Below are 27,766 nucleotides of genomic sequence, written 5' to 3'. Positions count from 1 at the left end.
GGGGGGAGGAAACTCTCCATCGGGTTGCAATCATACCAACCACAAAACTTGATGATTACACCTGTTGGAGGTCAGTCATAGCTCCACGGCATCACTGCAGGAATTCCATAGGGTAGCATGCTAGGCTAGCCAGCTTCAGCTGCTTCATGAATGGCCTAACCTCCACATAAAGTCAGAAGCGGGGATATTTGGTGATGATCGCACAATGCTCAGTCCTATTTGCAATTTCTCAATGGCTGAAATAGTCTGAGGAAGGCCTGGAGAGCACCCTGGCTTGAGCTAATAAATGGCATTTGTGTCACTGAAGTGCCAGGCAATGACCATCTTCACAGAAAATCCATTTCCCCATGACATTCAATGGCATTACCATCGCTTAATTACCCCACAATCAATATCCTGTTACCACTGACCAGAAACTGAACTGGACCAGCCATATAAATACTGTGTATATAAGAGTAGGTCAGAGGCTGGGAATTCTGCAGCGAGTAACTGACCTAACTTTCTAAAGCCTCTCCAACATCCATAAAGGCACAAGTCAGGAGTGTGATGGAATACTTTCCATCTGCCCAGATGGATGCGACTATAACAACTCTCAAGATGTTTGACATCATTCAGGGCAAAGCAGTCCGTTTGACTGGCACCACAGCCACCACCTTTAACATCGACTCCCTCCACCACCAACGCACAATGGCAGCAGCGCACACCATCCACAAGTTTGACAGTGCAGAAGGTGGTTATTCAGCCCATCTAGTCTGCACTGGCCTCTGAAAGGGACAAACTCCATGCACACAGTCACCCAAGGTTGGAATCGAACCCGGGTCTCTGACGTCGTCAGGCAACAGGGCTAACCTAATCACTGTGCTACCGCACTGCAGCAACTCACCAAGGCTCCTTCGACAGCATCTTCCAAGAACATGACCTCTATCACCTAGAAGAACATGGGTAGCAGATATCTGGGCACATCACCACCTACAAGTTCCCATCCAAGTCACACACCATCCTGACTTGGAATTATATCACCTTTCCTTCAGTGTCGCTTGGTCAAATTTCTGAAACTCCCATGCTAACAGCACTGTGGGTATACCTACAACACATGGACTGCAGCAGCTCAAGCAGGAATCTCACCTTCCAAAGGTGTGCAGGTTAGTTGGGTTTACAGGGATAGGGTGGGGGGAGTGGGTCTTGGTATGGTGTTCGTTCGGAGAGTCGGTGCATACTTGATGGGCCGAATGGCCTTCTTCTGCACTATAGGGATTTTCTGATTCTATAGGCAGTCAAGGAAAATAACTCGATATGCTGGCCTTACCAGTGACACCCATGTCCCAAAATAAGTTTTGAAAATACACCTGAAAAAGGTCTGCTAATCCAGAAGTAGTTATCTCAAATCAATGCAAGTAATTAGGAGTTTTGGGGGACGGGGACGGGACGGAAGAGAGAGAGAGAGAGACAGACAGAGAGTGAGAGAGAGCGAGTGAATGAGAGCGAAAGAATGAATGAGAGAAAGAGTGAGTGAAAGAGAGAGTGAGTGAAAGAGAGAGTGAAAAAGTGAGTGAGTTAGTGAATGAGTGAGTTAAAGAGGGAAAGAGAGAGAAAGAGAGTGAAAGAAAGAGAGTGAGAATGAAAGAGTGCAACAGAGTGAGTGAAAGTGAGTGAGTGAGGGAGTGAGTGGGTGGGTGGGTGAGTGGTGAGGTGAGTGAGTGAGTGAGTGAGTGAGTGAGTGTGAGTGAATGTGAGAGAGGAGAGGAGTTACATTGTATAACGATCCAGGTCTTGTTTCATCAATTACAAAATACAACCCTTTTTCTAAATTATGTACATTTTGAAATCAACCATGATCTCATTGCTGTTGCACACATTTTATTTTGCCATTCAAAATGTGCAACTCAACCTACTTGTCATCAATGCTGTTCTGGTAATAGATATGCAGGAGTTTGTCCTTGATCCAGTTCACTTTTTGAGCAGCCTCTTTCCCAGCCTCAGCATGCAGACAGTACTTTTTGTATAGCTGGGCCAAGCCCATCATTGCTTCTTTCCGCACTCGCCACTTAAAAATACAAAAAATAAATGAAAGTCATCAGTCAGATAAAATACTAAATATATTTCTGTTGTTCTCATGACCTTTTCCCTCTAATTAACACCAACGTTATCCTTTCTGTTGGTTCTGCTGGAAAAGTGACGATGCTTTCAACTCTGGGTGTCATTCTACTGGCAGCCAGAAAATGCGAGCAGTCTGGTGAAGATGCATCAGCTATTTTTTCCTACCTGTGCAGAATGGCTTGAGGTTGGCGGAGCAGAATAATTCAGCCCATTCACTTTCTCTCTAGAGATAAAGCTGTGGTACACTTACAGTCTGACCAAGTTCTCCTGTTGCAACCTAACCTCCAGACTGAGATTAAGGGTGGCATGGTGGACAGTGGTTTGCACTGCTGCCTCAGTGCCAGGGATCCAGGTTTGATTCAAGCCTTGGATGACTGTGTGGCACTGGCACATTCGCCCCATGTCTGCGGGGGTTTCTTCCAGGTGCTCCGATTTTCTCCTACAGTCCAAAAGATGTGCACATTAAGTGAATTGGCCACGGTCAATGCACAGGGCTACGAGGATAGGGCGGGGAGTGGGCCTAGGTAGAATGCTCCTTCGGAGGGTTGGTGCAGACTCGATGGATGAACTAGTTGTCCAAAACAAGAGGTGATTGTTTGTTTGAGAGTTTGCATTGCAATGTTGATTTGTGATCTTGTTCTCTCTTATTCCTTGCATATAGAAGCTTGACAGTACCTTTGAAAAGGTAGCACAATCAGAATTACATTCAATAAAATGTTAAGTACCAAATCGGACAGGAGGAGAGAATAAATGGCAGTGCACTCTGCAGGTTAGCATTTTCCTTTCTTCTTGACTAGTGCAGCATGGCAATACTTTCCCTCAGTACTACATTAGGAAAGTAAGATTGCTGAATAACTTCCATTCCCTTGCATCAACATCGTCATTTGTTGAGCCTGTACATGCAAACTGAAGGCAAACTTATACAAGAAAAGGTGTAAACTGAAGAACTCACATCCATATATATAATATATTGGACACATATATACATAGACAATAATTTTTACTAAACCTATCAGTCCATAAGAGTAAATATTTCACCGAAAAGGCAGTTGTGTTCTGCCACCTAAAAGGTTCAATTTCAAATCCTGCAACCAACATTGTTTTTTTTAAAGCAATTAGCAGTGTAATAATACAGAGAACATAAAACACAAAAGGGCAAGAATTTAAAATCAAATACGTCAAAGTAGGTTTACTTGCATAAGCCCAAAGGTCAGTTATATTATGTTATATTACAAGTTTCCCAACAGTCCAAAGGAAACTTCATGAAATATTTGACAAATTGAAAATAAGGATCTTCCTTTTTTAAAAATAAATTTAGAGTACCCAATTCATTTTTTCCCAATTAAGGGGCAATTTAGCGTGGCCAATCCACCTAGCCTGCACATCTTTGGGTTGTGGGAGCGAAACCCACGCAAACACGGGGAGAATGTGCAAACTCCACACGGACAGTGACCCAGAGTCGGGATCAAACCTGGGACCTCGGCGCCGTGAGCAGCAGGGCTAACCTACTGCGCCACCGTGCTGCCTTGAAAATAAGGATCTTGACAATTAACGAGAGATTTTCATTATCCAAAAGAGGAACACACATTTGTTTTGAGATGGTATTCAGAGCTGCTTTCTTAATCAATATATTACCTTTCCTAGGTTACAGTAATGACTACACTTCTAAAGTACTTAATTGGCTATAAAACACTTCACCATGTCCTGAGATCATGAAAGATGATATATTAATCCAACACTTTTTTTTCATAGAATTTTACAATGCAGAGGGAGGCCATTCAGCCCATTGAGTCTGCACCGGCTCTTGGAAAGAGCACCCTACCCAAGGTCCACACGTCCACCCTATCCCCATAACCCAGTAACCCCACCCAACACTCAGGGTAATTTAGCATGGCAAATCCACCTAACCTGCACATCTTTGGACTGTGGGAGGAAACCGGAGCAGCCGGAGGAAACCCACGCACACACGGGCCGGATGTGCAGACTCCACACAGTGACCCAAGCCGGAATTGAACCTGGGACCCTGGAGCTGCGAAGCAATTGTGCTATCCACAAGGCTACCGTGCTGGCCCTTTTTTCTTTTTACTGCAGCCAGGAAAGGAGGTGTGACTTGACCTAGCTCTTAATAAAATGGGTAAAATAGGGGACGTAAAATCAGGGGATATCAGGAAGTAATGACAATAGAAGGAGCATTCATTTTTCAATTCTCACAATGAATCTCACACAAGGATACTCAATTGGGAAAACAACAGGACTAGCCAAGATGGATCTTTGATATCAACCTGAGGGGACTGTCAAGTCCTAACATTAGCTTCTTATTTGAAGCTGGAAACATGGCACCAGAAGAAAAAACTGGAAAGTCATTCTTGATTTGGTCATCAGTCTGCTGAAGCCGAGAACTCATCTGGAGCACTTAGATTCCAAAATTGAGTCAAAGCCAATGACTATGGTGGAGCAAAAGCCTTCCTTTCATGGGATGCAGGCATCACTGGCAAGGCCAGTATTTGTTGCCTACCTGAAATCCACTTGAACTGAATGGCTTGCGAGCTAGTTTCAGGTGTGTAAAACTACCTGACAAAAAAGATTCATCATTAAAAAAAGTAGAATTTCACTTTATAGATTGCAACAGAAAAAACATCAGGTAAAAAAGAGCATTGTTGGATAACGATGTAATATGCCTGAGCTTTGGGAAGCGGAAGGAATGAAATGCTCCCGATGCTGCTGAGGCTAGTGGCCCACTGTCTTTTCTTCATAGATGACTATCCAATCATTTTTACTCAATGAGCAAATAAATTTGAAAGAATTCAAGTTCTGACAAACTGGGATTGAGTTTCAGACATTGAACAGAAACCAACCACAGTGCTGCTTCATACGAACATAAGAGCAGGTCACTTGGCCCTTTGAACCAAATCTACCATTCACTGTGATCATAGTTGATCTAATTAATCATCTTTATTAGTGTCAAAAGCATGCTTACATTAACACTGCAATTAAGTTACTGTGAAAATCCCCTAGTCGCCACACTCCAGCAACTGTTCGGATACACTGAGGGAGAATTAACAATATCCAATTCACCTTACAAACACATCTTGGGCAGCACGGTGGCAGTGCTGCCTTGTAGCGCTGAGGACCCCGGTTCGATCCCGGATCACTGTCCGCGTGGAGTTTGCATATTCTCTGTGTGTTTGTAGGTGGATTGGCCATGCTAAGTTATCTCTTAATTGGAAAAAAAAGCACTTCTTTCAGGACTTGTGGAAGGAAACAAGAGCACCCGGAGGAAACCCACGCAGACACGGTGAGAATGTGTAGACTCCACAGAGATATTGACCCAAACTGGGAATCGAGCGTTGTATTTGCCGCTGTGAAGCAAGTGCTAACCACTGTGCTGTTGTAATCTCACTCCCACCTACTCCTTCTGACCTTTCATCCCTTTCCCAAGACTTTTCAAACCCTTGATCACCAAGAATCAATCTAGCTCTGCCTTAAAAGTATTGAAAGACTCTGCTTCCACTGACTTCTGAGGGAGAGTTCCAAACACACACATCAGGAAAAAAAATTCTCCTCATCTCTCTTAAATGACTATGACCCCTAGCTCTAGATTCTCCCACAAGAGGAAATATCTTTTTCACAAACACCTTGTCAAGGACCCTCAGAATCTTTTGTTTCAATCAGGTCACCTCTAACTCTTCTAAACTCCAGCAGATACAAGCCTAGCCTATCTAACCTTTCCTCATAAACATCCAGCCCATTCCGCGTATTAATCGAATAAATCTTTACTGAACTGCTTCCAATGCATGTGCACCTTTCCATAAATAAGGAGACCAATACTGTATACCGTACTCCAGATGTGGTCTCAGCAATGCTCTGTTTTACTGATGTGGAGTTCCGGCGTTGGACTGGGGTGAGCACAGTAATAAGTCTTACAATATCAGGTTAAAGTCCAACATGTTTGTTTCAAACACTAGCTTTCGGAGCACTGCTCCTTACTCAGGTGAATCCTGAGGAAGGAGCAGTGCTCCGAAAGCTAGTGTTTGAAACAAACATGTTGGATTTTAACCTGGTGTTGTAAGACTTCTTACTGTTTTACTGAAGCACAATCTCCCTACTTATATATTCAATTGCCCTCATATTAAACAATAATAATCTATCAGCTTTCCTAATTACTTGCTGTACTTACATACTAACCTTTTGCGTTTGACGCGCTAGGACATCCAGATCCCTCTGCAGCTCAGAGCTTTGCAATCTCACACCATTTAGATAATATACTTCTTTTTTGATTTTTCCTGCCAAAATGGAGAATTTCCCATTTTCCAACATGATACTCAATTTGGCAGATCTTTTCCCATTCACTTCACCTATCTAAATCTCTTTGTGGCTTCCTTATTTCCTCTCCCTACCTATGTGTCAGCAGCAAATTTAGCAAATTTCTTAAGAGATAAAACATATCTGATGGCAGAAGAATCTTACTTTTAAATGTAACATAAACACAAAGTTTGCACGAAACCCCATACCAACATTTTTAAAACATCTTGATTTTTGGTGTTACAAATGAACATTCTGCGTCAGTCCCATATGAATTTACTTATTTAGGTTGGCAGTTTCCTTCCAAGTTTGTACACCAAAGACTAATGCAATTTTCATATCCAAGGCTAATCTGGTCAAGTACGTTTTTAAGTTCCCCAGTTCCAAAGTAAATATCATGAAATGGATAAATTATGTTAAATTGTTAATAAAAACAGATTAGGTAGAAAAGAATACATCCATTGAAGTAAATAAACAGGACAAGAGAATAGGAAAGTAGACGACAGTGATGGGAAAACATCAGTAACCAGGTAAATCAAGTGAAGATTTTTATCCTGATATTTCAGTGTTTAATAGATTAGACTTCTTATCACCAGAATAAAGCTTTTCCTGATTTCTTGTAATGATTTTTATTTCAGTTTTAGAGTTAATGAACAAGAAACAAATGTGTAGTCATAGAAACAGGTGTTTCACGGGCAGCAAGGTAGCACAAGTGATTAGCACTGTGGCTTCACACCGCCAGGGTCCCAGGTTCGATTCCCCGCTGGGTCACTTTCTGTGCTGAGTCTGCACGTTCTCCCCGTGTCTGCGTCGGTTTCCTCTGGGTGCTCCGGTTTCCTCCCACAGTCCAAAGACATGCAGGTTAGGTGGATTGGCCATGATAAATTGCCCTTAGTGACCAAAAAGGTTAGGAGGGGTAATTGGGTTACAGGGATAGGGTGAAAGTGAGTGCTTAAGTGGGTCGGTGCAGACTCAATGGGCCGAATGGCCTCCTTCTGCACTGTATGTTCTATGTTGTTCACTGTACCTGCTCATAATACGGCTAAATGTATCAATTCAAAATCTCCCGAATGGTGGGACATCTGTGAATATTGTAAAATCCCAAACTCGACGTAACGATTTTGAGAAATGTATGGTTTGTGGGAAAAGTTGCTTCCGGAGTACAACATATTTGAATGACATGGTTGTCAATCACAGAAATATTGCAAACACTTAAGATTCGGGTACCACATGGTGGCAGTGTAGCAGTTTTTCATGAATTTAGATTTAACACTCTTTGTTTTGAAATAAACAGCTTATTGTTGTAAAGGAAAGAAATGGAATACAGTACTCTGTACAGAGGAATTATGTGCAACACCTATGCAAATTTAAAACCTTACCCTTTTGTCCAGTGTTCTCTCCCTCACAAACCCAAGAAGTTGGTCATTCACTAGTGCTAAGTCCTTCTTTCCGGCTGTTATTATCGTAACAATGACATCATGCCGGATTGCCTCTTCTGGGTCATGTGATCGGACTTTCAAGTAGTCTATTAAAAAGACATACAAAATAAACAATTCCTGATTCAGCATTCCGGTAAACTCTTTTAGACAAAAACATATAGTTATTATAGAACAGTACAGCACAGAACAGGCCCTTCGGATCTCGATGTTGTGCCGAGCAATGATCACCCTACTTAAACCCACGTAACCCATATACCCGTAACCCAACGATCCCCCCATTAACCTTACACTACGGGCAATTTAGCATGGTCAATCCACCTAACCCGCACATCTTTGGACTGTGGGAGGAAACCGGAGCACCCGGAGGAAACCCACGCACACACGGGGAGGACGTGCAGACTCCACGCAGACAGTGACCCAGCCGGGAATCGAACCGGGGACCCTGGAGCTGTGAAGCATTGATGCTAACCACCATGCTACCGTGAGGCCCCTTGTCGTGAACTTTGCTACCTGTACCTTTTTCAAAATAGCTAACAAAGTCAACAGAACTCGTCACTACTATTCATCCTATTAGAAAGTTAGCAATGCTTTCATATGTAATTTGATGTATATTAAAATGGTGCATAATTGGATTGGATTTGTTTATTGTCACGTGTACCGAGGTACGGTGAAAAGTACTGTTTTAGGCCCAACTTCAATGCAAACCGTATTATATGTTACTTTTGCAAATTAAATTCTATAGTCTGGGTTTTGCAGTCTGGTCAAACAACTCCCCTATGTAGTTTTTCTTTTTCCAGGGAGAGTTTAAATCTACCACCAAGTCAAAGGAATCTCTGAGTGTGCAGCAGTGCTAATGTCAGCAATTAGGTAATCAAACAATCACATTGAAGTACTTACATATAGCAAACCAAGCAATTAGAAACACTTTAAACTTCATTTAAACTAAATTCTCAGAGAGAAATATCATTGGATTTAGAAGCTAAATTGGAGCATATTTTATTTAAAAAATTTAAAACAGAGAGCGCAATCGAAGGGCCAATTTGCACCTGAAAGGCAGCACGCCACGGCGCGACGAGGCCGATAGAAGCCGGGAGACCCCACTCCTGGGATCTGCCCAGCTCGCAACATCTAACACGATCTCGAGATGTTGGGACGTGAATTCTGCCAGAAAATCTGCCTATTTGAGAGAGACATCTGGTCTCAGTTTAATATGCAGGTTCCCGAGGCGTCGGAACCTATCCCATGCGCCTCGGAAACCTCAGGCACGCGCCGGTCAGTACCTGTCAGATCATGACATAGAAATTCATAAATGAGAATGTGGAATTTGGCCAACGAGTCTCTATCTGCATTTAGCCCCCTATTGTGCAGATAGTACTAATTTCCTTTATCCATCAGGTTCTGACATTCCTTTAACCTGATATGCCTTGAACATTGATATAGTGTAAGCCTGATTCTGAGGGTTGGTTAGTTCAGTTGGTTGAATGGCTGGTTTGTGATGTGGAGCGGTGCCAGCAGCACAGGTTCAATTCCCATATCGGCTGAGGCTATTTCATGAAGACCTGCCTTCTGAACCTTGCCCCTCACCTGAGGTGTGATGACCCTCAGGTGAAATCAACACCAGTCAGTTCTCTGTCAACTGCGAGCACTGGAAGAAAATTTTGCTCAACTCTGTAGATTAACATCTCACCTGTAAGATCTTTGGCTAAATCTGGATGATTCATCAAACAATGACTTGCAAACTTCACACATTCTAGTCGCACAGGAACATGTATGTCGTTAAATCTACATTAAAAAAAATTATATTTCATTGTAAAATGTGTTAATACACACAACTTATTTGTTTGTTTGCACAAAATAATGTGTACAAAATGAAATAAACAGCCAAAATGTGACTTGTTCAATAAATGAACAATACAATAATGCTAAAATTCTGAAATGTTTATCATTGATTGCAAGTTCAGATTTCCTGTTCTTTGGTTGCAGCTCACTTCACACAATGGAATGCACTGCTATTGAATGGCGGCAAAATACTTAGCAAGGACTGCAGCCACCAACTAATTTGACACCACCTATCAGCCATTTTTGATCAATGCGCTCTCGATTCAGAAAGAAGCACTGGGGGAATCATTCTGCTTTGGGCAGTATTCGGAAACAGGTGCCTAATTACAGCCAAGATTGCACCGCTTTCAGAAACTATTTCTGAACAACTTCTTTTTGTTTTGCGCCTTTAAAGCCATGAGGAAATCAAAGGCACTTTACGAAGGCCTTAGCAACCAAAGTATTTTACCAGGTCATGTCACATGACCAAATGGTTGGCCAAGGAGATTGCCTTGAGGAGCAACTTACAGGAGGAAAATGAAGCAGAGAGGTGTTGGGAGGGATGTCCAGAGCTCGTGTTCTAGGTGACTAAAGACAAGGCCATCAATGGTGCAGTCATTAAAACTGGGGATGCACAAGAAGACAGAATGGAGGAGCGCAGATACGAGTGCTGTGGGCTGGAGGAGATTCTAAAGACGGAGTGATGAGGCCATGGAGGTAGTTGAAAATAAGGATAGAAATTTTAAAATCAAGAGATTCCTTGACCAGGAGCGAGTTTAGGTCAGTGAGGCAAGGATGATAGGAGAATGGGACTTACTGCAAGCTAAGACGGGGTAAATTTTATATGACCTCATATTTTCAGAGAGCAAAACATGAGAAACTAAACAGGCATGCATTAGAACAGTCGAATACATAGATAACTAAGTCATGCATGAGGGTATTTTAGCGTCAGATTAGCTCAAAGCTGAGTGATATTACAGAGGAGGAAATAGGCAGTTTTAGTAGTGGCACAAATATGAGGACAGCAGTTCTTGCAATAAGTCAAATGTGATACCACGGTTCCAAAAAGACTGGCTGAATCTTGTACTGTTGACAGGGAGAGGAATGGAGTCGGTAATATGGGAACAGAATTGGGGACAATGGCTGAAGTCTACCCAATCTTCAATTAGAGGCAATTCCTGCCGATGCAATACTGAACGTCAGGTAAGCAATTTGACAAATTAGCAACAGTGGAGGAGTTGAGAGAGGTGGTCATGAGGTAGAACTGGGTGCCATCAACATACGTGGGAAATCTAATGCTATGCACCTTCCAATGATTTGCCAAGCAGCAACCTGTACATAAGAAACAGGACTGGGTCAACAATAGATCCTGGGCACACCAGAAGTAATGGTGCAAGAGCAGGAAGAGAACCTTTTGGAAGTGATTTTTTGGGTACAATTAGGAAAACATTTCCACCCAGTGAAGGTACCCTTCACCTTCTTGGTAGAGAAGATGAGTAGCGCCATGGGGCTGATTTAGCACACTGGGCTAAATAGCTGGCTTTTAAAGCAGACCAAGGCAGGCCAGCAGCACGGTTCAATTCCCGTACCAGCCTCCCCGGATAGGGGCAGGAATGTGGCGACTAGGGGCTTTTCACACTAACTTCATTTGAAGCCTGATTATGACAATAAGCAATTTTCATTCATTCATTTTTCATGGCAGGGTGGCGGGTGAATGATTTGGTGTGGTGGCGATGTTCGTCATCATTATGGGTGAGGAAAGCCCCCAGTTAAACTATCAGCATTGTTTTTTTTTTGCTATTTGTTATTTTGGAATGATGAAATCCTTGTTTGTCTCCTATGAAGGTTGGACCGATCATATATCCTCCGAAGGACTGGATTTCCTTAGGTTCTTCTTCGTGCTTGGCCTCTCTGGTGTTGTTGGAGTAAGTGTGCAATGGCGTATACCTAGGTGTGGTCGTTCATCCTTGATTGGCTAATCTTTCATGTGTTGGTCTTTAATATCCACTTGGCCGCATAGTTAGTGGCAGTGGTTGCTTGATTAAGTAGGTTAGGGCAGGAACATCTGTGTTTACCTGGGTCAGGTGTAGGGATGCTGGGCGGTGGAGTGGGCTGAATTGCCTACTTTTGCTCCTAATTCCTCTGTTCCTAATTCCTCTGTTCCTAATTCCTCTGTTCCTAATTCCTCTGTTCCTAATTCCTCTGTCCCCCCCCCCAACCACCAAATTCCGATTACACCAAAGACATCAATAACACACTATGACATCTTTTTCTCGGATGAAATCTGTCCACCTTTGAAGGAGCCTGTCAATGATTCTTTAATCCCAAAACTAAGAAAAAATAACAGAAAAAATTCGAAGACATGAGTTCTAAGAGGATCTTTCACATATAACCACAATATACAGTAAATCCACAATATCTAGCACACTGCAGAGCGATTATCATTCTACACATTTTACAATGTGAGAACCAGCCAATATTCATACAGTTGGTTCAATTTAAAATAATTGTGGTCAGTGCCTCCCAACACACTGACAACAGAAGGATAGAAAGATACCACCAAAAGCAGAGGATCAATCAGATCATGGCTGATCTCTTCCTGGTCACAAATCCACCTCACCACCAGTTGCCCTTTAATCCGTTTTTGATCAATAATATATCTCTCTCTTTCTTGAAACCCTTTTAATGCCTCAGATTCCACCGCACTACACTATGGAGCAGCGGGTCCCACAAATTCACCACCCTCTGCGAGAGGAAGTTTCTTCTCATCTCAGTTTTAAATCTCCCGCCTATCGATGTACATCCATGACCCCTCATTCTAGATTTTCCCTGGGGGGGGGGGGGGGGGGGGGGGGGGGGGCATTTGGGCTACCTTTGCTTTATCAATCCCATTTAGTATTTTATACTTCTTCGTCAGATTCCCTCTCATCCTAAACTCCAGCGAGGATAACTCCAAACTGTTTAATCTCTCCTCATCCATAAATCCATTCATCCCTGGAATCAATCTGGTGAACCTCTTCTGCAGTGCCTCTAATACCATCACATCCTTCCTCAATTCAGGACACCAAAACTGGACACAATACTCACCTCCAAAGACATCCAGGCCAAGAAGGAACACCCAAAGCCAAGGGGAACCACAGGAAACCACCCTGGGTTATGGGGATAGGGTGCAAGTAAGGACTTAAGTGGGTTGGTGCAGACTCGATGGGCCGAATAGCCTCCTTCTGCACTGTATGTTTTATGTATCTACGTATCAATACAAGACACGGCTTGGAATTGTACACTGTACTATAACGGGGGTCAGTAAACCGCATCATGCCAAGAATCGCTACACAACCTACCTCACTCCACTCTAGGCTTGGCATTGTCTCACCAACACCTTATGCAATTGCAACAATACTTTATACTCCAGTCCTTTTGCAATAATCACTAACATTCCATTTGCCTTTGTAATTACATGCTATTACTGCATACCGACTTTCTGTAATTCATCAACAAAGACCCTCTGACCAGATGCATCTTAATCTGCTTTCCATTTAGATAATAATTTGCCTTCTATTTTTTCAGCCAAAATGGATAACCTCAGACTATCTCCATTAAACGCCATCTGCCAGATTTTGGCCTAATCTCCGAGCCTATCTATATCCATCTGTAAAATCTATATCTCCTCTTCACTGCCTACTTTCCCACCTATTTTAGTATCATCTGCAAATTTTGCTATGTTACACTCTGTCCCTGCTTGCAGATCATTTATGTAAACTGGAAACAGTTGACTGACCCCTGTGGCACCCCGCTAGTTATGTTTGCCAGCCAGAGAAGGACCCATTTATCCCAATCATCTGCTTTCTGTCAGTCAGCCAATCCTCAATCTATTCTAGTACTCTACCCCCAATTCCTTGTGATCTCACCTTCTGGATCCACCTTTTACGTGACACTTTATCAGACGCTTTCTGGAAGTCTAGATATACCACATCCACAGGTTCCCCATTACCCGTCTTGCTGGTTACATCCTCAAAGAACTCAAGCAAGTTTGTCATGCATGAATTGCTGGTCATAAAACATGCTGACAATGGTGGATTGAGCTTTGTCTTTCCAAATGTTCAGTTAGCTCCTCCTTAATGATTGATTCCAGCAACATCCCCATACAGAGGTCAAGCTAACCGGTCTATAGATTCCTACTATTTGCCTCTCTCCCTTTTTGAATAGCGGTGTCAGATTAGCTTGTTTCCAATCCACTGGGACCCTTCCAGAATTGCAGGAACTCTGAAATATCATCCACCATCTCTGCTGCCACTTCCCTTAATACCCTAGGGGGCAGGCCATCAGATCCCAGAGACCAATTTGCCCTTAATCCCATCAGTTTATCCAATACCTTTGCCCTAGTTAGTTTTTTTTAAGAAAATATTTTATTGAAGCATTTGTAATTTTCAGTTTAACACATTAACATTTCTTAAACAACCGCACGGGCCGACACATGCAAAACAGCTAAAGAAAAAACCCAGAAAACAGCATCCCCTACTACCCCCAACCCTATTTTGTAATTACCCATATACTAAGTTCCCTAACCTTATTTCACATTGCCATGCCTCCTATTTTCCTTCCTCCCACCTTACTGCTGACGTTCAATTTTCCTTGAAGAAATCGATGAACTGTTGCCATCTCCGGGCGAACCCGAGTTGATCATCTCAAGGCAAACTCGTTTTTTTCCAGACTGAGAAACCCTATCGTTGACCCGACTTCGGGGGTTGAAGTCCCTCCATCCTAGCAAAATCCATCTCCAGGCCACCAGGGAGAAGGACAGGACATCGGCCATCCTCCCTCTCCCGGTCCCCGGATCTTCCGATACCCCAAATACCGCCAGGTCCGGACTCGGAATCCGCAAATCCCTGCCAGTATCCCCTCAATTTTGGACATGCCCAAAACATATGTACATGGTTCGCCATGCTACCCCCACACCACCCACATCTGTCCTCCACCTCCTCAAAGAACCTGCTCATCCGGGCTGCCATCATGTGGGCCCTGTGGACCACCTTGAAATGGATCAAGCTAAGTCTGACACACGACGAGGATGAATTGACTCTCTTCAAGGCTTTCTCTCCACAGTTCATTTTCCAGCTCATCTTCCCACTTTCTCGTCACCTCTCTGATCGGGGCCCCTTCCCACTCCATCAACTCCTTGTATATCTCCAAAACCCTCCCCTCTCCAACCCCTGTTTTTGACACCTTGTCCTGTAGACCCCTCTGGGGGAGGCGAGGAAAGCTTGAAACCTGCCTTCGTACAAAGTCCCGCACCTGAAGGCTCCGAAACCCATTCCCACCCAGCAACTCAAACTTCTCCTCTAGTCGGAAAGCCCTCCTGGATGAATAGGTCCCCAAATCTATCAATCCCTGCCTGCTGCCATCTCTTAAAGCCCCCCTCCCCCCCGCAGCAAACCGGTGGTTGTCACAAATCGGTGACCACATTGACGCCCCCTCCAAACCCATGTGCTGCCTCCATTACCACCACACCCTTAGGGCTGCAACCACCACAGGGCTTGTGGAATACCGAGCTGGCGAGAACGGCAGGGGTGCCGTTAGTAGAGCCTGCAAACTCGTACCCTTGCAGGGTGCCGCTTCCACTAGCTCCCAAACTGAACCCCTCCCCCACTACCCACTCCTGACCGTTGATATGTTGGCCGCCCAGTAATAGTTAATAAAGCTCAGGCGGGCCAAGATCTCTCCCCTCGACCCCGTTCCAGGACTGCCTTCTTTACTCTCGGGGTTTTACCCGCCCACACAAAACCAGATATCGCCGCGCTCATTTTCCTGAAAAAAGCCTTTGGGACAAAAATTGGGAGACATTGAAAAAAGAAGAGCAGTCTCGGAAGGACCGTCATCCTCACCGTCTGAACCCTCCCTGCCTGTGTCAGCGGGAACATGTCCCATCTGCTGAAGTCCCTTTTCATTTGATCGACCGTGTTGCCCAGATCCTTAGCCACGTGAATCCTCAGATATCTAAAACTCCTCTCATGCACTTTTAAAGGTAACTCCTTCAGTCTCCTTTCCTGCCCCCCGTGCCTGGATCATGAACATCTTGCTCTTTCCCATATTTAACTTGTAACCTGAAAATTGCCTAAATTCTCCATGATTTCGGCTATACCCCCCCCCCCCCCCCCCCCAAACCGGGTCTGTGACATAGAGCAGCAAGTTGTCCGCATAGAGAGAGACCCTGTGCTCTACCTCCAACACCACCACCCCCTCCCTCACTATCCCCCGTCAGGCAATTGATGATCTGAGGGCCATTGCTAAGGGCTCTATGGCCAGGGCAAACAGTAATGGGGAGAGTGGGCATCCCTGCCTTGTCCCCTTCAGAGATTAAAGTACTGTGACCGGACTCGGTTGGTCCTTACATTTGCCACCACAGCCTGATTTAACAGCCAGACCCAATCCACAAATCCCTGCCCGAACCCAAACCCAAACCTGCCTAGAATATCCCATAAGTCCTTCCACTCCATCTAGTCAGAAGCCTTCTCCGCGTCCATGGCTCCTGGCACCTCAACATCGCGCCCCTCCGCTGGTATCATTATAACATTAAGAAGCCGTCTAATACTGGACATCAGGTGCCTGCCCTTCACAAATCCCGTCTGATCCTCCCCGATTACCTACGGGACACAATCCTCTATTCGGGTGGCCAAGATCTTTGCCAGCAACTTAGCATCGACATTCAAAAGGGAAATTGGCCTGTATGATCCACAGCTCTCTGGGTATTTGTCTCGATTCAGGATGAGAGAGATCGATGCCTGTGATAAAGTTGGGGAAAGCAGTCCCAGCTCCTTGGACTCGTTAAAAGCCTTGATCAGTGCCGGGGAAGATAGCGGACCTGGACTCGCACAGGTTGGTCATGGGAGGGGACTTCAACACAGTTATGGACGCTGGCTTGGACCGATCAAGCTCGAAAACTGGCAGGGTGCCAGCAATGGCAAAGGAACTAAGAGGGTTCATGGAGCTGATGGAGGGAGGGGGGGGATGGATCCTGGAGATTTGGGCAGCCGAGGGTGAAGGAGTTCTCCTTCTACTCACACGTGCATCAAGTGTACACACGGATTGATTTCTTTATTTTGAGCAGGGCCTTGCTGGCTGGGGTGGTGGACATGGGGTACTTGGCGATTACAATCTCAGACCATGCTCCGCACTGGGTTGACCTGCAGGTTAGTAAAGACAGTAACCAGTGCCCGCACTGGAGGTTGGATGTGGGACTTTTGGCGGATGAAGGGGTGTGCGAGCGGCTGAGGAAATGTATTCAGAGCTACCTGCAGGTCAATGACACAGGGGAAATTTCAGCAGCGGTGGTGTGGAAAGGGGGGGGAAGGTGGTGGTTAGGGGGAAGCTGATCTCGATCCGGGCTCATCGGGAGAAGGTGGACAGGGCAGAGACGGACTGACTAGTCAAGGAGATACTAGAGATTGATAGGAGGTATGCAGAGACCCCAGAGGCATGGCTTTTAAGGGAACGGCGGAAGTTACAGGCGGAGTTTAGCTTGCTGACCACAGGGAGAGCGGTGGAACAGCTGAGAAAGGTGACGGGGTCGATCTATGAACATGGAGAGGCCAGCAGAATGCTTTCACAGCATCTTAGGAAGAGGGAGGCAGCTAGGGAAAGTAAAGGACGGAGATGGGAACCTGGTTGGTGATTCAGTAGGGGTGAATAAGGCGTTTAGAGATTTCTACAGCAGGCTGTACAGGTCGGAAACCCACTACGGGGGCGGAGGGGATGAGGCGCTTCTTGGAGGAGCTGTATTTTCCAAAGGTGGGCGGGGAGCGGGTAGAAGGGCTGGGGGCCCTAATCAGGCTGGAAGACATAGTGGAGGGCTTGAAGGTCATGCAGTCGGGTAAAGCCCCGGGTCCGGATGGGTACCCAGTGGAGTTTTATAAAACGTTCTCGGGGATATTGGGGCCAGTGTTGTTGAGGATGTTCAATGAGGCAAGGGAAAGAGGGGTGTTGTCCCCGACCATGTCATAGGCAATGATTTTGCTGATTCTAAAGCGGGACAAGAACCCGGAGCTGTGTGGGTCCTACAGGCCGATCTCCTTGTTGAATGTTGATGCCAAGTTGCTGGTCAAAATCTTGTCCTCCAGGATCGAGGATTGTGTTCCGGATGTTATTGGGGAGGACCAGAGGGGTTTGTTAAGGGCAGGCAGTTGGTGACCAATGTAACAAGGCTGTTAAATGTGATCATGATGCCCCCGGAAGGTAGGGAGGTGGAGGTAGTGATCGCAATGGATGTAGAAAAGACTTGGTCAGGTAGACTGGGATTATCTGTGGGAGATACTGCGACGGTTCGGATTCGGACGGGGCTTTATTGACTGGGTCACGTTATTGTATCAGGCTCCTGTGGCAAGTGTACGGACGAATAGGACAACATCGGACTATTTTAGACTGCACCGGGGGACGAGACAGGGGTGCCCCCTCTCCCCACTGTTGTTTGCGCTGGCTATAAAGCCGTTGGCCATTGCTCTGAGAGCCTCTAGGGGCTGGAGAGGACTGGCCGGGGGGGCTGGCGCTGTAAATTTTAGCAACTATTACTGGGCGGCTAATATAGCCACGATCAGGAAGTTGATGGTGGGGGAGGGGTCGGCATGGCTTCATGTAAGGGCACCAGTCTGGGGGCGTTGGTAACTGCGCCTCTGCCGTTCCCGCCGGCACGGTACTCCACCAGTCTAGTGGTGGTGGTGGCCCTGAGAGTTTGGGGCCAATGGAGGAGGCATGTGGGAGCATCGGTCTGGGCCCCAATCTGTGATAATCACCGGTTTGCCCCAAGGAATATGGACTGGGGGGCGGGGGTTCCGGTTATGGCAGAGAACGGGGATTGAGAGGATGGGGGATATGTTTATAGAGGGGAGCTTTCCGAGTTGGAGGAAAAGTTTGGGTTGGCGAGGGGAAATGAATTTGGGTATCTGCAGGTGCGGGACTTCCTTCGTAAACAGGTGTCAACATTCCCGCTCCTACCGCTAAGGGGGATTCAGGCTAGGGTAGTTTCCAGAGGGTGGGTGGGAGAAGGGGGAGTCTCGGACATTTATAAGGAGCTTATGGGGTCGGAGGAGACGCTGACTGAGGAGCTGAGGCGCAAGTGGGAGGAGGAGCTGGGAGGAGCAGGAGGAGATAGAGGATGGTCTATGGGCGGACGCGTTGAGTAGAGTCAACACATCCGCAACATGTGCGAGGCTCAGCCTGATAAAATTTAAGGTTGTTCAATGGGCTCACCTGACAGTGGCCCGGATGAGCAGATTCTTTGGGGTGGAGGACAGGTGCACAAAATGTGCAGGAGGACCAGCGAACCATGTCTCAATGTTTTGGACATGTCGAAAGCTTAGGGGATTTTGGCAGAGGTTTGCGGTCATCATGTCCACGGTGTTAAAAACAAGGGTGGCGCTGAGTCCAGAAGTGGCGATTTTCAGTGTGCCAGAAGTCCCGGGAATCCAGGAGAAGAAAGAGGCAGACGTTCTGGCCTTTGCTTCCCTGGTAGCCCGGAGACGGATATTATTAGCATGGAGGAACTCAAAGCCCCCGAAGTCGGAGTTCATGTATCGTTTTGTTGTTGTTACTATACCAAAAATACCTCAATAAAATGTTTATTGTTGTTAAAAAGCCTTCACCTGAAGCGGCCCCAGTAGCCGAGAAAACTTTTAATAAAATTCCACTGGGAATCCATCAGGTCCCAGGGCCTTACCCGATTGCATCGCCCCCAATCCGTCTATTACCTCTCCGAGCTTAATTGGGCACCCCAGGACTTCCACCAGCTCCGCATCTACCTTCAGGAACTCTAGCCTCTCCAGGAATTAATTCATACCCTCCTCCCCGACCACGGGTCCCGACTCATATAGTCAGCTATAGAATTCACAAAACACGTTGTTAATCGCCCCCCTCCGGGTCCATCACTACCGTCCCCCTCATATCCTTTATTTTCCCTATTTCTCTCGCTGCCTCCTGTTCCCTCAGCTGATGTGACCATCAATTCACTCGTGACACGATTGGATGTAAACTGTGGTTTTAATAGTCTTACAACTGAGCCTGCCTCCGACCAGAAGAACTGAGGGCAGGCTCACGGCTGCAGCACCTTATACCTCCGGTAGTGGGGGGGGCCATGGGCGGAGCCCTGTACAAGCTCCTTATCTCCCCTATGGGCAGAGCCGCGCAACGGCTCACAGACAGAGCCCACAAGAACATAATACTATGCAATACAATACAGTGTGAATTACAATACAGTATGAATTCACCACATTCACCCCCCTGTAAAAAAGATCAAATCCGGCGGGGGTGACGGGTCTACAAGTTGAGCCGGTCCGATGGCCGAGTTGTCCTTTGGGATCGGCGGAGCACCGGTGGCTGGGTGGTGATGGTCGGTGTGGGGTGTTTCGGTCCGAGCTTCATTCCTGACCGGTGCGACGGGCGAAGGGGTACGCAGGAAACCTATAGGCGCGGGGGCGCAGAGCGCGGGCAGGGAACCTATAGGAGCAGGGGGTTGGGTGTAGTGAGGGGGGGGGGGGGGTACCTCGGCGGTGGTGGTGGATCCTGCAGGCGCCAGGTCCCGGAGGGAAACGGTGTCTTAACGGCCGTCAGGGTATTCAATAAAGGCGTAGTGGGGGTTCGAGTGAAGCAGTAGCACTCTCTTTACTAGAGGGTCTCTTTTGTGTGTCCAGACGTGCTTCCGGAGGAGAACTGGCCCCGGTGTCCTCAACCAGGATGGGAGCGAAGCCCCCGTGGTAGTGCCCCTAGGGGAAACAAATGATCGTTTGTGAGGGGTCTGGTTGGTGGCGGTGCATAGGAGGGACCCAATTGCATGGAGCGCGTCGGGGAGGACCTCCTGCCAGTAGGAGGTCGGGAGATTCCTGGACCGGAGGGTCAGGAGGACGGTCTTCTAGACCGTCGCGTTCTCCCTCTCCACCTGCCCGTTCCCCCTGGGGTTGTAGCTGGTAGTCCTGCTCGAGACGATGCCCTTGTCGAGCAGGTACTGACGCAGCTCGTCGCTCATGAAGGACGAACCCCTGTCGCTGTGTACGTAGCTGGGGAAACTGAACAGGGTGAAGACACTGTGCAGGGCTCTGATGATTGTGTGGGATGTCATATCGGGGCACGGGATGCCAAAGGGGAAGCAGGAGAATTCGTCGATGACGTTAAGAAAGTACACATTTCGATTGGCAGAGGGGGAGTGGCCCTTTGAAATCGATGCGCAGGCGTTCAAAGGGCCGGGAAGCCTTTACCAGGTGGGCCTTGTCTGGTCTATAGAAGTGCGGTTTACACTCCGCGCAGATTGGGAAATCCATGGTGATGGCTTTTACCTCCTCGGTGGAGAAAGGCAGATTTCAGACTTTGATGTAGTGGGCGAGCCAGGGGAGCCCCAGGTGGCAGAGGTCATTGTGGATAGCCTTCAGGCGGTCGTCTTGCGCGCTGGCGCATGTGCCGCGGGACAGGGCATCTGGCGGCTTGTTGAGCTTCCCCGGTCGATACATGATGTCGTAATTATAGGTGGAGAGTTCGATCCTCCACCTCAAGATTTTATCGTTTGTCCTTTTGCGAGTTGTCGAACATAGATTCATAGCATAGAATTTACAGTACAGAAGGAGGCCATTCAGCCCATCGAGTCTGCACCGGCTCCTGGAAAGAGCACCCTACCCATGAAGGCAACCGATCTTTGGTCGGTGATGCGGGTAAACTTCCTACCTGCAAGGTAGTGCCTCCAGTGCCGTACGGCTTCCACAACAGCTTGAGCTTCATTTACGACTGAGGAGTGTCGAAGTTCCGAAGCGGAGAGGATTCGGGAGAAGGCGGCGACTGGTCTCCCTGCCTGATTCAGAGTGGCGGCGAGAGCGTCCTCTGAGGCGTCGCTGTCCACCTGAAAGGGGATGGATTCATCCACCGCCCACATGGCGGTTTTGGCGATGTCCTCCTTGATGCAGTTGATGGCCTGGCGGGCCTCAGCTGACAGTGACATCTTTGGACTGTGAGAGGAAACCGGAGCACCCGGAGGAAACCCACGCACACACGGGGAGGACGTGCAGACTCCGCACAGACAGTGACCCAGCCGGGAACTGAACCTGGGACCCTGGAGCTGTGAAGCATTTATGCTAACCACCATGCTACCGTGCTGCCCGATTTCTTGGTGCTCCTCTTCCGGAGTCAAAATCTTCATGATTTCAATTGACATGGTCTCTCTGGACTGTTGGCGCTCCTCTTCTGGAGTCAAAATCTGCATGGTTTCTATTGGCGTGTCTCTCTGTACTCTTGGGTGGCCCTACTCTGCGCTTCTGTACAGACAAGCTGAGAACTGTCAGTCTCACTGTCATCCTGTACCTCCTGTATGTCGAGTGTGATCACCTTGTCACTGTTTTCGCATGCAGTGGGTAGATGTACATTGTCTTCTTGTTTATGTGAGCTTGGTAGACTTTCATTGTCTGCTTGCGGTTGCTCAGATACGGCGGGTTGACCTTCATGGTCTTGTTCATGCATGGTGTTCGCCAGGGAGTGTTTGCTTGCTTCCCTTTTGGAGTCTTTCATCACTCTCACTGTGGAGCCTGTCATCGCTCTCTCTGTGGAGTCTTTCTGTGCTCTCTGTGTGGCGTCATCTTCTTCTTGGGTATTGCTGTCATCCAATGTATCGATGATCTGCCATGGCACCATGGTGTTGGATTCATCTACCACGAGTAGATTCGTGTTGAGCTTTGCGACCGTGTTGCTGATGCTGTGATCAGCATATCCGAATAACTCAGCCATGTCCGAGTAGTATTCTTTGAAAACCAAATCATCTGGGTTGGATTCATCTACCACGAGTTGGTTCGTGTTGAGCTTTGCGACCGTGTCGCTGAGGCTGTGTTCAGCAAATCCGAATAACTCAGCCATGTCTGAGTAGTAATCTTCGAAAACCAAATCATCTTTTTTTGCTTCGGATTTGGTATCGTTGTCTTCATCATTTTTTGCATATCCGAATAACTCAGCCATGTCTGAGTAGTATTGTTCAAAAAACAAATCATCTTTTTTTGTTTCGGATTTCTTTTTGTTCTCTTCACTTTGGGAGGTGCAGACTGCTTTTTCCAGGTTGTTGTGAGAGTTGTCAACTGCTGGTTCAAGTTCAGGCGTTTTTCTGTGTTCTGAGGCAAGAAAATTTGGTTTTACAGCTTTACGGATCTGGTTTTCAATTTTCGGGCATTTTCCCTTTTAAGTAGGCGTGGTCCGGATGCTCAGACGTCATGCCGCTCGTGCGTAGGAATCAATTGCGCATGCGCAAATCGGCCATCCTTTACTGTGCAGTTTTGTGTCCACTGCACATGCGCATAACGATCCGCGACCAAAACGTTTTGAGACTGCGCATGCGCGGCTTGCGCATACGCATAACGACCAGCAACAAGAACTTTTTTAAACTGCGCATGCGCCACGCAAAACGAGTGACTGTAACTGCGCATGCGTGGCTTCTGTTTCCTGCGCATGCTCAGACGCAGATTTTAGTTCTTTGTCTGCCAGAGACTGTAAAATGTGCTCAGACGCCATTTTATTGCGGATTGCAGCGTTTTTTTCTTTCTGAAAGTTGTACGTTACCTTTTCCTTTCGATCTGTACTGGATTTCACCGTTTTGGCTTTGTGAAAAATTCAAGGTATTTCTTCTTTTTGATCTGTACTTTTCACTCGCGATTTCTTGTTTTGATAGTGATTGCTTGACTTTTGCATCACTCAGTCTCTGTTCAGTTTGGCCTCTGAGCATACCGTGCTGTTCAAATTCCTTACAGTACTCTTCAAATTTGTTTAGTATTGTTTGTAAGTTGTTGCTGTCTTCATCTTTTTGAGTATTTAAATCCATTATATACTTTCCTAGCTTCATGCCCTGCGATGAGCATTGCTATTTTAATTTTGTCTGAGGCTGCTGCTACATCATTAGCTATGATATAAAAATCAAACATTTGTTTAAACATTTTCCAGACATTTCTTACATTGCCAGTCATGTCCAGCTGCGGTGGGGTTCCAAGCCACATCCTCGAATAAGCGATGTCTTCCCAAGTCGAATGTCCAGTAGGAGTTTTTCTTGCCATTTTGTTCTTTCTGTGTCTGCAGCTGAGTTGTCCTGTAGTAAGCGATTGAAGCCACTGCTGGTACCATGTGTTGTTCCTCGTGTCTTAATAATGCTTGTAGTCTCAAAGTTGGAGAAGATGCTTTATTGTGAATTCGTTCTCGCTTCAGAGCTTAACTTACGGCTACCTCAAATGCTGCCTGCTTGTCCTGTGTCCTGCTACAAGTTCTGCCTTCCGTTAAGTGTGTCGTCACTTCATGTCCCTGTGTGTATATATAGCTCTCCCGTGCTCCCTCTAGTGCTTGCTCAGTTGTATTGCATCTACTCAGATCTACAATCACCACATTGGTGTGCGACTGGAGCCGGTTACATAAGTTGAACTTGTCCCGGTTGGTCGAGCAGATGAGGGGCGAGTCCCGGAGATGGGGTGTGCTACCGCTGTCTGGGAGGGTGCAGACGGTTAAGATGACAGCCCTACCGAGATTTTTATTTGTATTCCAATGCCTCCCAATTTGCCCAGGGAGCCTGGATGGGGGGTTTCCAAGTGTGGCGAAGGGCGGGAATTGAGAGGATGGGGGACCTGTTCCTGTAAAGGAGATTCCCGAGCTTGAGGGCGCTGGAGGAGACGTTTGGGTTAGCAAGAGTGAACGACTTCAGATATTTACAGGTGCGGGACTTTCTGCGCAGGCAGGTATCGTCCTTCCCACTCCTGCCACGAAGGGGGATCCAGGTTAGGGTCGTGTCTAGGGGATGGGTGGGAGAGGGGAGTGTCTCGGACATCTACAAAGAACTGATGGGGGCGGAGGAGACGCAGACCGAGGAGCTGAAGCGTAAGTGGGAGGAGGAGCTTGGAAGAGATGGAGGATGACTTATGGGCAGACGCGTTGAGCAGAGTCAATACAACCGCTACATGCGCAAGGCTCAGCTTGATCCAATTCAAGGTGGTACACCGGGCCCACATGACAGTGGGCTGGATAAGCAGATTCTTTGGGGTGGAAGACAGGTGTGTAAAATGTGCGGGTGGACCAGCGAACCATGTCCACATGTTCTGGGCATGTCCAAAACTGAGGGGATACTGGCAGGGGTTTGCGGACGTCATGTCCAGAGTATTGAAAACAAGGGTGGCAATGAGCCCAGAGGTGGCGATTTTTGGGGTGGCGAAAAATCCAGGAGTCCAGGAGAAGAAAGAGGTAAATGTTCTGGCCTTTGCCTCCCTGGTAGCCCGGACACGGATATTATTAGCTTGGAGGGACTCAAAGCCTCCGAAGGCGGAGGCCGGGTTAACCGTCATGACAAGCTTTCTTGGCCTGGGAAAGGTGAAGTTCGCCTTGAGAGGGTCGGTGTTAGGGCTCGCACGGAGGTGGAACCATTCATCGACTTCTTGGAGGGACGGGTGTTGATGTTTGCCCTATGTTTATTGTTCTTTGTACACTGTTTTTATACTGTTGTTGCTTGTAATGCCAAAAGTACTTCATTAAAATTGTTCGTTTAAAAAAAAAGTTCTTCCTCATACACACAGTATTGCTCAAAACTAAAATGTGGTCCCCCAGTTCTTGAGTTGCCAGCTAAAGGGAGCAGCTTTTCTTCATCCAGCTTACCTAAACCTTTCATAATCTTATATACCTTAGTTAAACCTGTAATAATCTTGTATATGTGTATCGAATTTTCCCTCCGTCTCCTTTGCTCCAAGGATAACATAAGCTTCTCTAACTTAACCTTATATCCAGCATCCCTTATTCCTGAAACTATTGTGATAAATATCCTCTTCATGTTCAGCAATTGGGAATCTATATGAAGATCAGAAGGTTCATGTTCCAAATACTTCTGCTTTGGTTATAAGTGCAACCCACTCTCTATTGCCTTCTACACCAGTCCAATTAAGTTCAACATAATTTCGAGGAAGAGCACCTCAAAGTTCAACCAAATTTCCTGTAGCTCAATGGTCTTAATATATATTGACATTAATTACTTCAATGTGTAGCTACTGCTGTCATTTCCTCCTTATCAGGAAGTGCCACCAGTGTGAGTCAAATGTGTTGACTTTTGGCTGGGAAGAGAGGTGGGATCTTTCATGCTTGGCGGTGGCATCTCCATCAGAACTCTGTGCTGGCAGGCAGCTTCCACGCTTGGTGTCAACTTGTATTACTATTCTCTCAAACATCTGGGTCCTTGAAGCCTACTCTGCCAATTTCATATTTTTTATTTGTCCTTGCCTTCTTCAGCTTTCCACCCCAGCTATCTTCATGTTGTCAGTGACTTGTACATTTTTGATGTTCTCTCATTGTTGCCTTATCATGTCAATATTGTTATGGTCCAGTGTTTAGAGAACCACAAAGTATATCATGGAGTTTACCTGACCTACAACTTTAAATAGATTTTGGTTATGGGGAACACAAGGGCCCACTTTAGAGGGGTGATGCAACAGAGAACTAAGTATTTTAAAACAAGAACAATGTTTATTTTATGAACCCAGTTAACATTTTATAAACATACCGTGAACATCTCAGCAACCATCAATTCAAATATGCCTCCCCCAAAGAATGCAGTACTCTATAAGACATCCATAAGACAAAAACCCTTTTTACACAAGGACAGCAGGTTTAAATTCTCTACTGAGAGCAGTTACCACTTTGAAATCATCAAATGAACATTCTTTAGCTGGCAGAGATTCACACACATCTTGCTGTGACTGCAGCTTCTCCAAATCTAAAACAAAACTAAATGGAGCCACAAAGCTGCTTTTCAGCTCAAAATGAAAGTGAAAGACAGCCCACTCCACCCACATTGACATCACTGCTGCCATTTGACAAATACACATTTCTTAAAGGGACTGATACATGACACCTCCCCCAAGAAAAAAAAATAAACCATCAACTTCAAGATGGTTTCATTTTTCACCTTTTCACTTTCCATGAAGAAATATTGACAGTAAAGGCAGTTTGTGTTTAACAGAACAAACACGGAAACATTTGTAATAACATAGTCCATTTTAGTTCTTTTTCCTGTAACTCGTCATCACATTCATGACAAAGCATTGGCTATCACATTTTTTCATCCTACCACATGTATTATTTCTAAATGAAATGGCAGTAACAATAAACTTTATCGAAACAGTCTGGCATTGTTATTCCGGAATCGCTCCAAAAACGTCAATGGATTATGATCAGTATATATCATTGTGTCAGTGTGATTGCTGGTCGCATAAATTTGAAAATATTGCAAAGCCAGCACCAAACTCAAAGTCTCCTTCTCAATCGTTGAATACTTCCTCTGGTGAGAATTCAATTTCTTTGAAAAATAATCAATAGGCCGCTCTAGCCCTTTGTCGTCGTCTTGTGGAAGCACTGCACCGACGCCCACATCACTCGCATCAACCGCCACTTTGAATGGTTTTGTGTAATTTGGGCTGGCTAACACAGGAGCAGTGGTTAACACAGCCGTCAGACCGTCAAATGCCTGTTGATACTCCGCTGTCCACTTATATTTGCTACGCTTCTTGAGCAAGTCCGCCGGTGGAGGGAGCAGCCACACTGCTAAAGTTTGGCAGACATTTCCGGTAAAATCCACTCATACCAATGTGGCGAGGGTATTGGAAACTCCCCAATAACTTTTGTTTTCACATCCCGTGGGACCATTCGACCGTGGAATGTATGGCCAAGGATGTGACGTGGGCTTTTACAAATTCACTTTTGGCTAGGTTTACCACCAAACCCGTCTCCTGAAGTCGAACAAATAACTCCATCGGTTGCTTCAACTATTCTTTCCATGTCTGGCTAAAAATTACCAGATCGTCGATGAATACCGCACAATTGGGTAATCCGGAAACAACTTTGTTAGTTAACTGTTGAAATGTGACTGTGGTCTTTTTAATGCCAAATGGCATACCCTTGAATTGGTACATACCATCTGGAGTCACAAAAGCTGAAATCCCCTGCCCCTTTCGGATAATCGTACCTGCCAGTAACCTTTAAGTAAATCCAGTTTGAAATGAAAGCGGATTGTCCCACCTTCTCAATGCAATCCTCCAAGTGTGGGATAGGATAAGAGTCCGTTCTTGTAACTGCATTAACCTTTCTAT

The 27,766-nt window shown here is 46.2% G+C and overlaps 1 protein-coding gene across 5 annotated transcripts in view; it reads right to left on the bottom strand.

The window, feature by feature from the left end:
• Window positions 1-27,766, bottom strand: part of pds5a (PDS5 cohesin associated factor A) — a 304,278-nt gene that overhangs the window by 151,929 nt on the left and 124,583 nt on the right. For all 5 annotated transcript variants that reach the window (XM_038791382.1, XM_038791383.1, XM_038791380.1 and 2 more), the window contains 3 exons: window positions 9,526-9,620; window positions 7,779-7,924; window positions 1,893-2,044 (listed from right to left, as the gene is read on the bottom strand). In XM_038791382.1, coding sequence (XP_038647310.1) covers window positions 1,893-2,044; window positions 7,779-7,924; window positions 9,526-9,620 — 393 coding nt within the window. The remainder of the gene's footprint in view (window positions 1-1,892; window positions 2,045-7,778; window positions 7,925-9,525; window positions 9,621-27,766) is intronic.

Source organism: Scyliorhinus canicula, chromosome 3, assembly GCF_902713615.1.
Source record: "Scyliorhinus canicula chromosome 3, sScyCan1.1, whole genome shotgun sequence".
Classification (NCBI taxonomy): Eukaryota; Metazoa; Chordata; class Chondrichthyes; order Carcharhiniformes; family Scyliorhinidae; genus Scyliorhinus; species Scyliorhinus canicula.
This window is presented reverse-complemented; position numbering and strand designations above follow the sequence as displayed.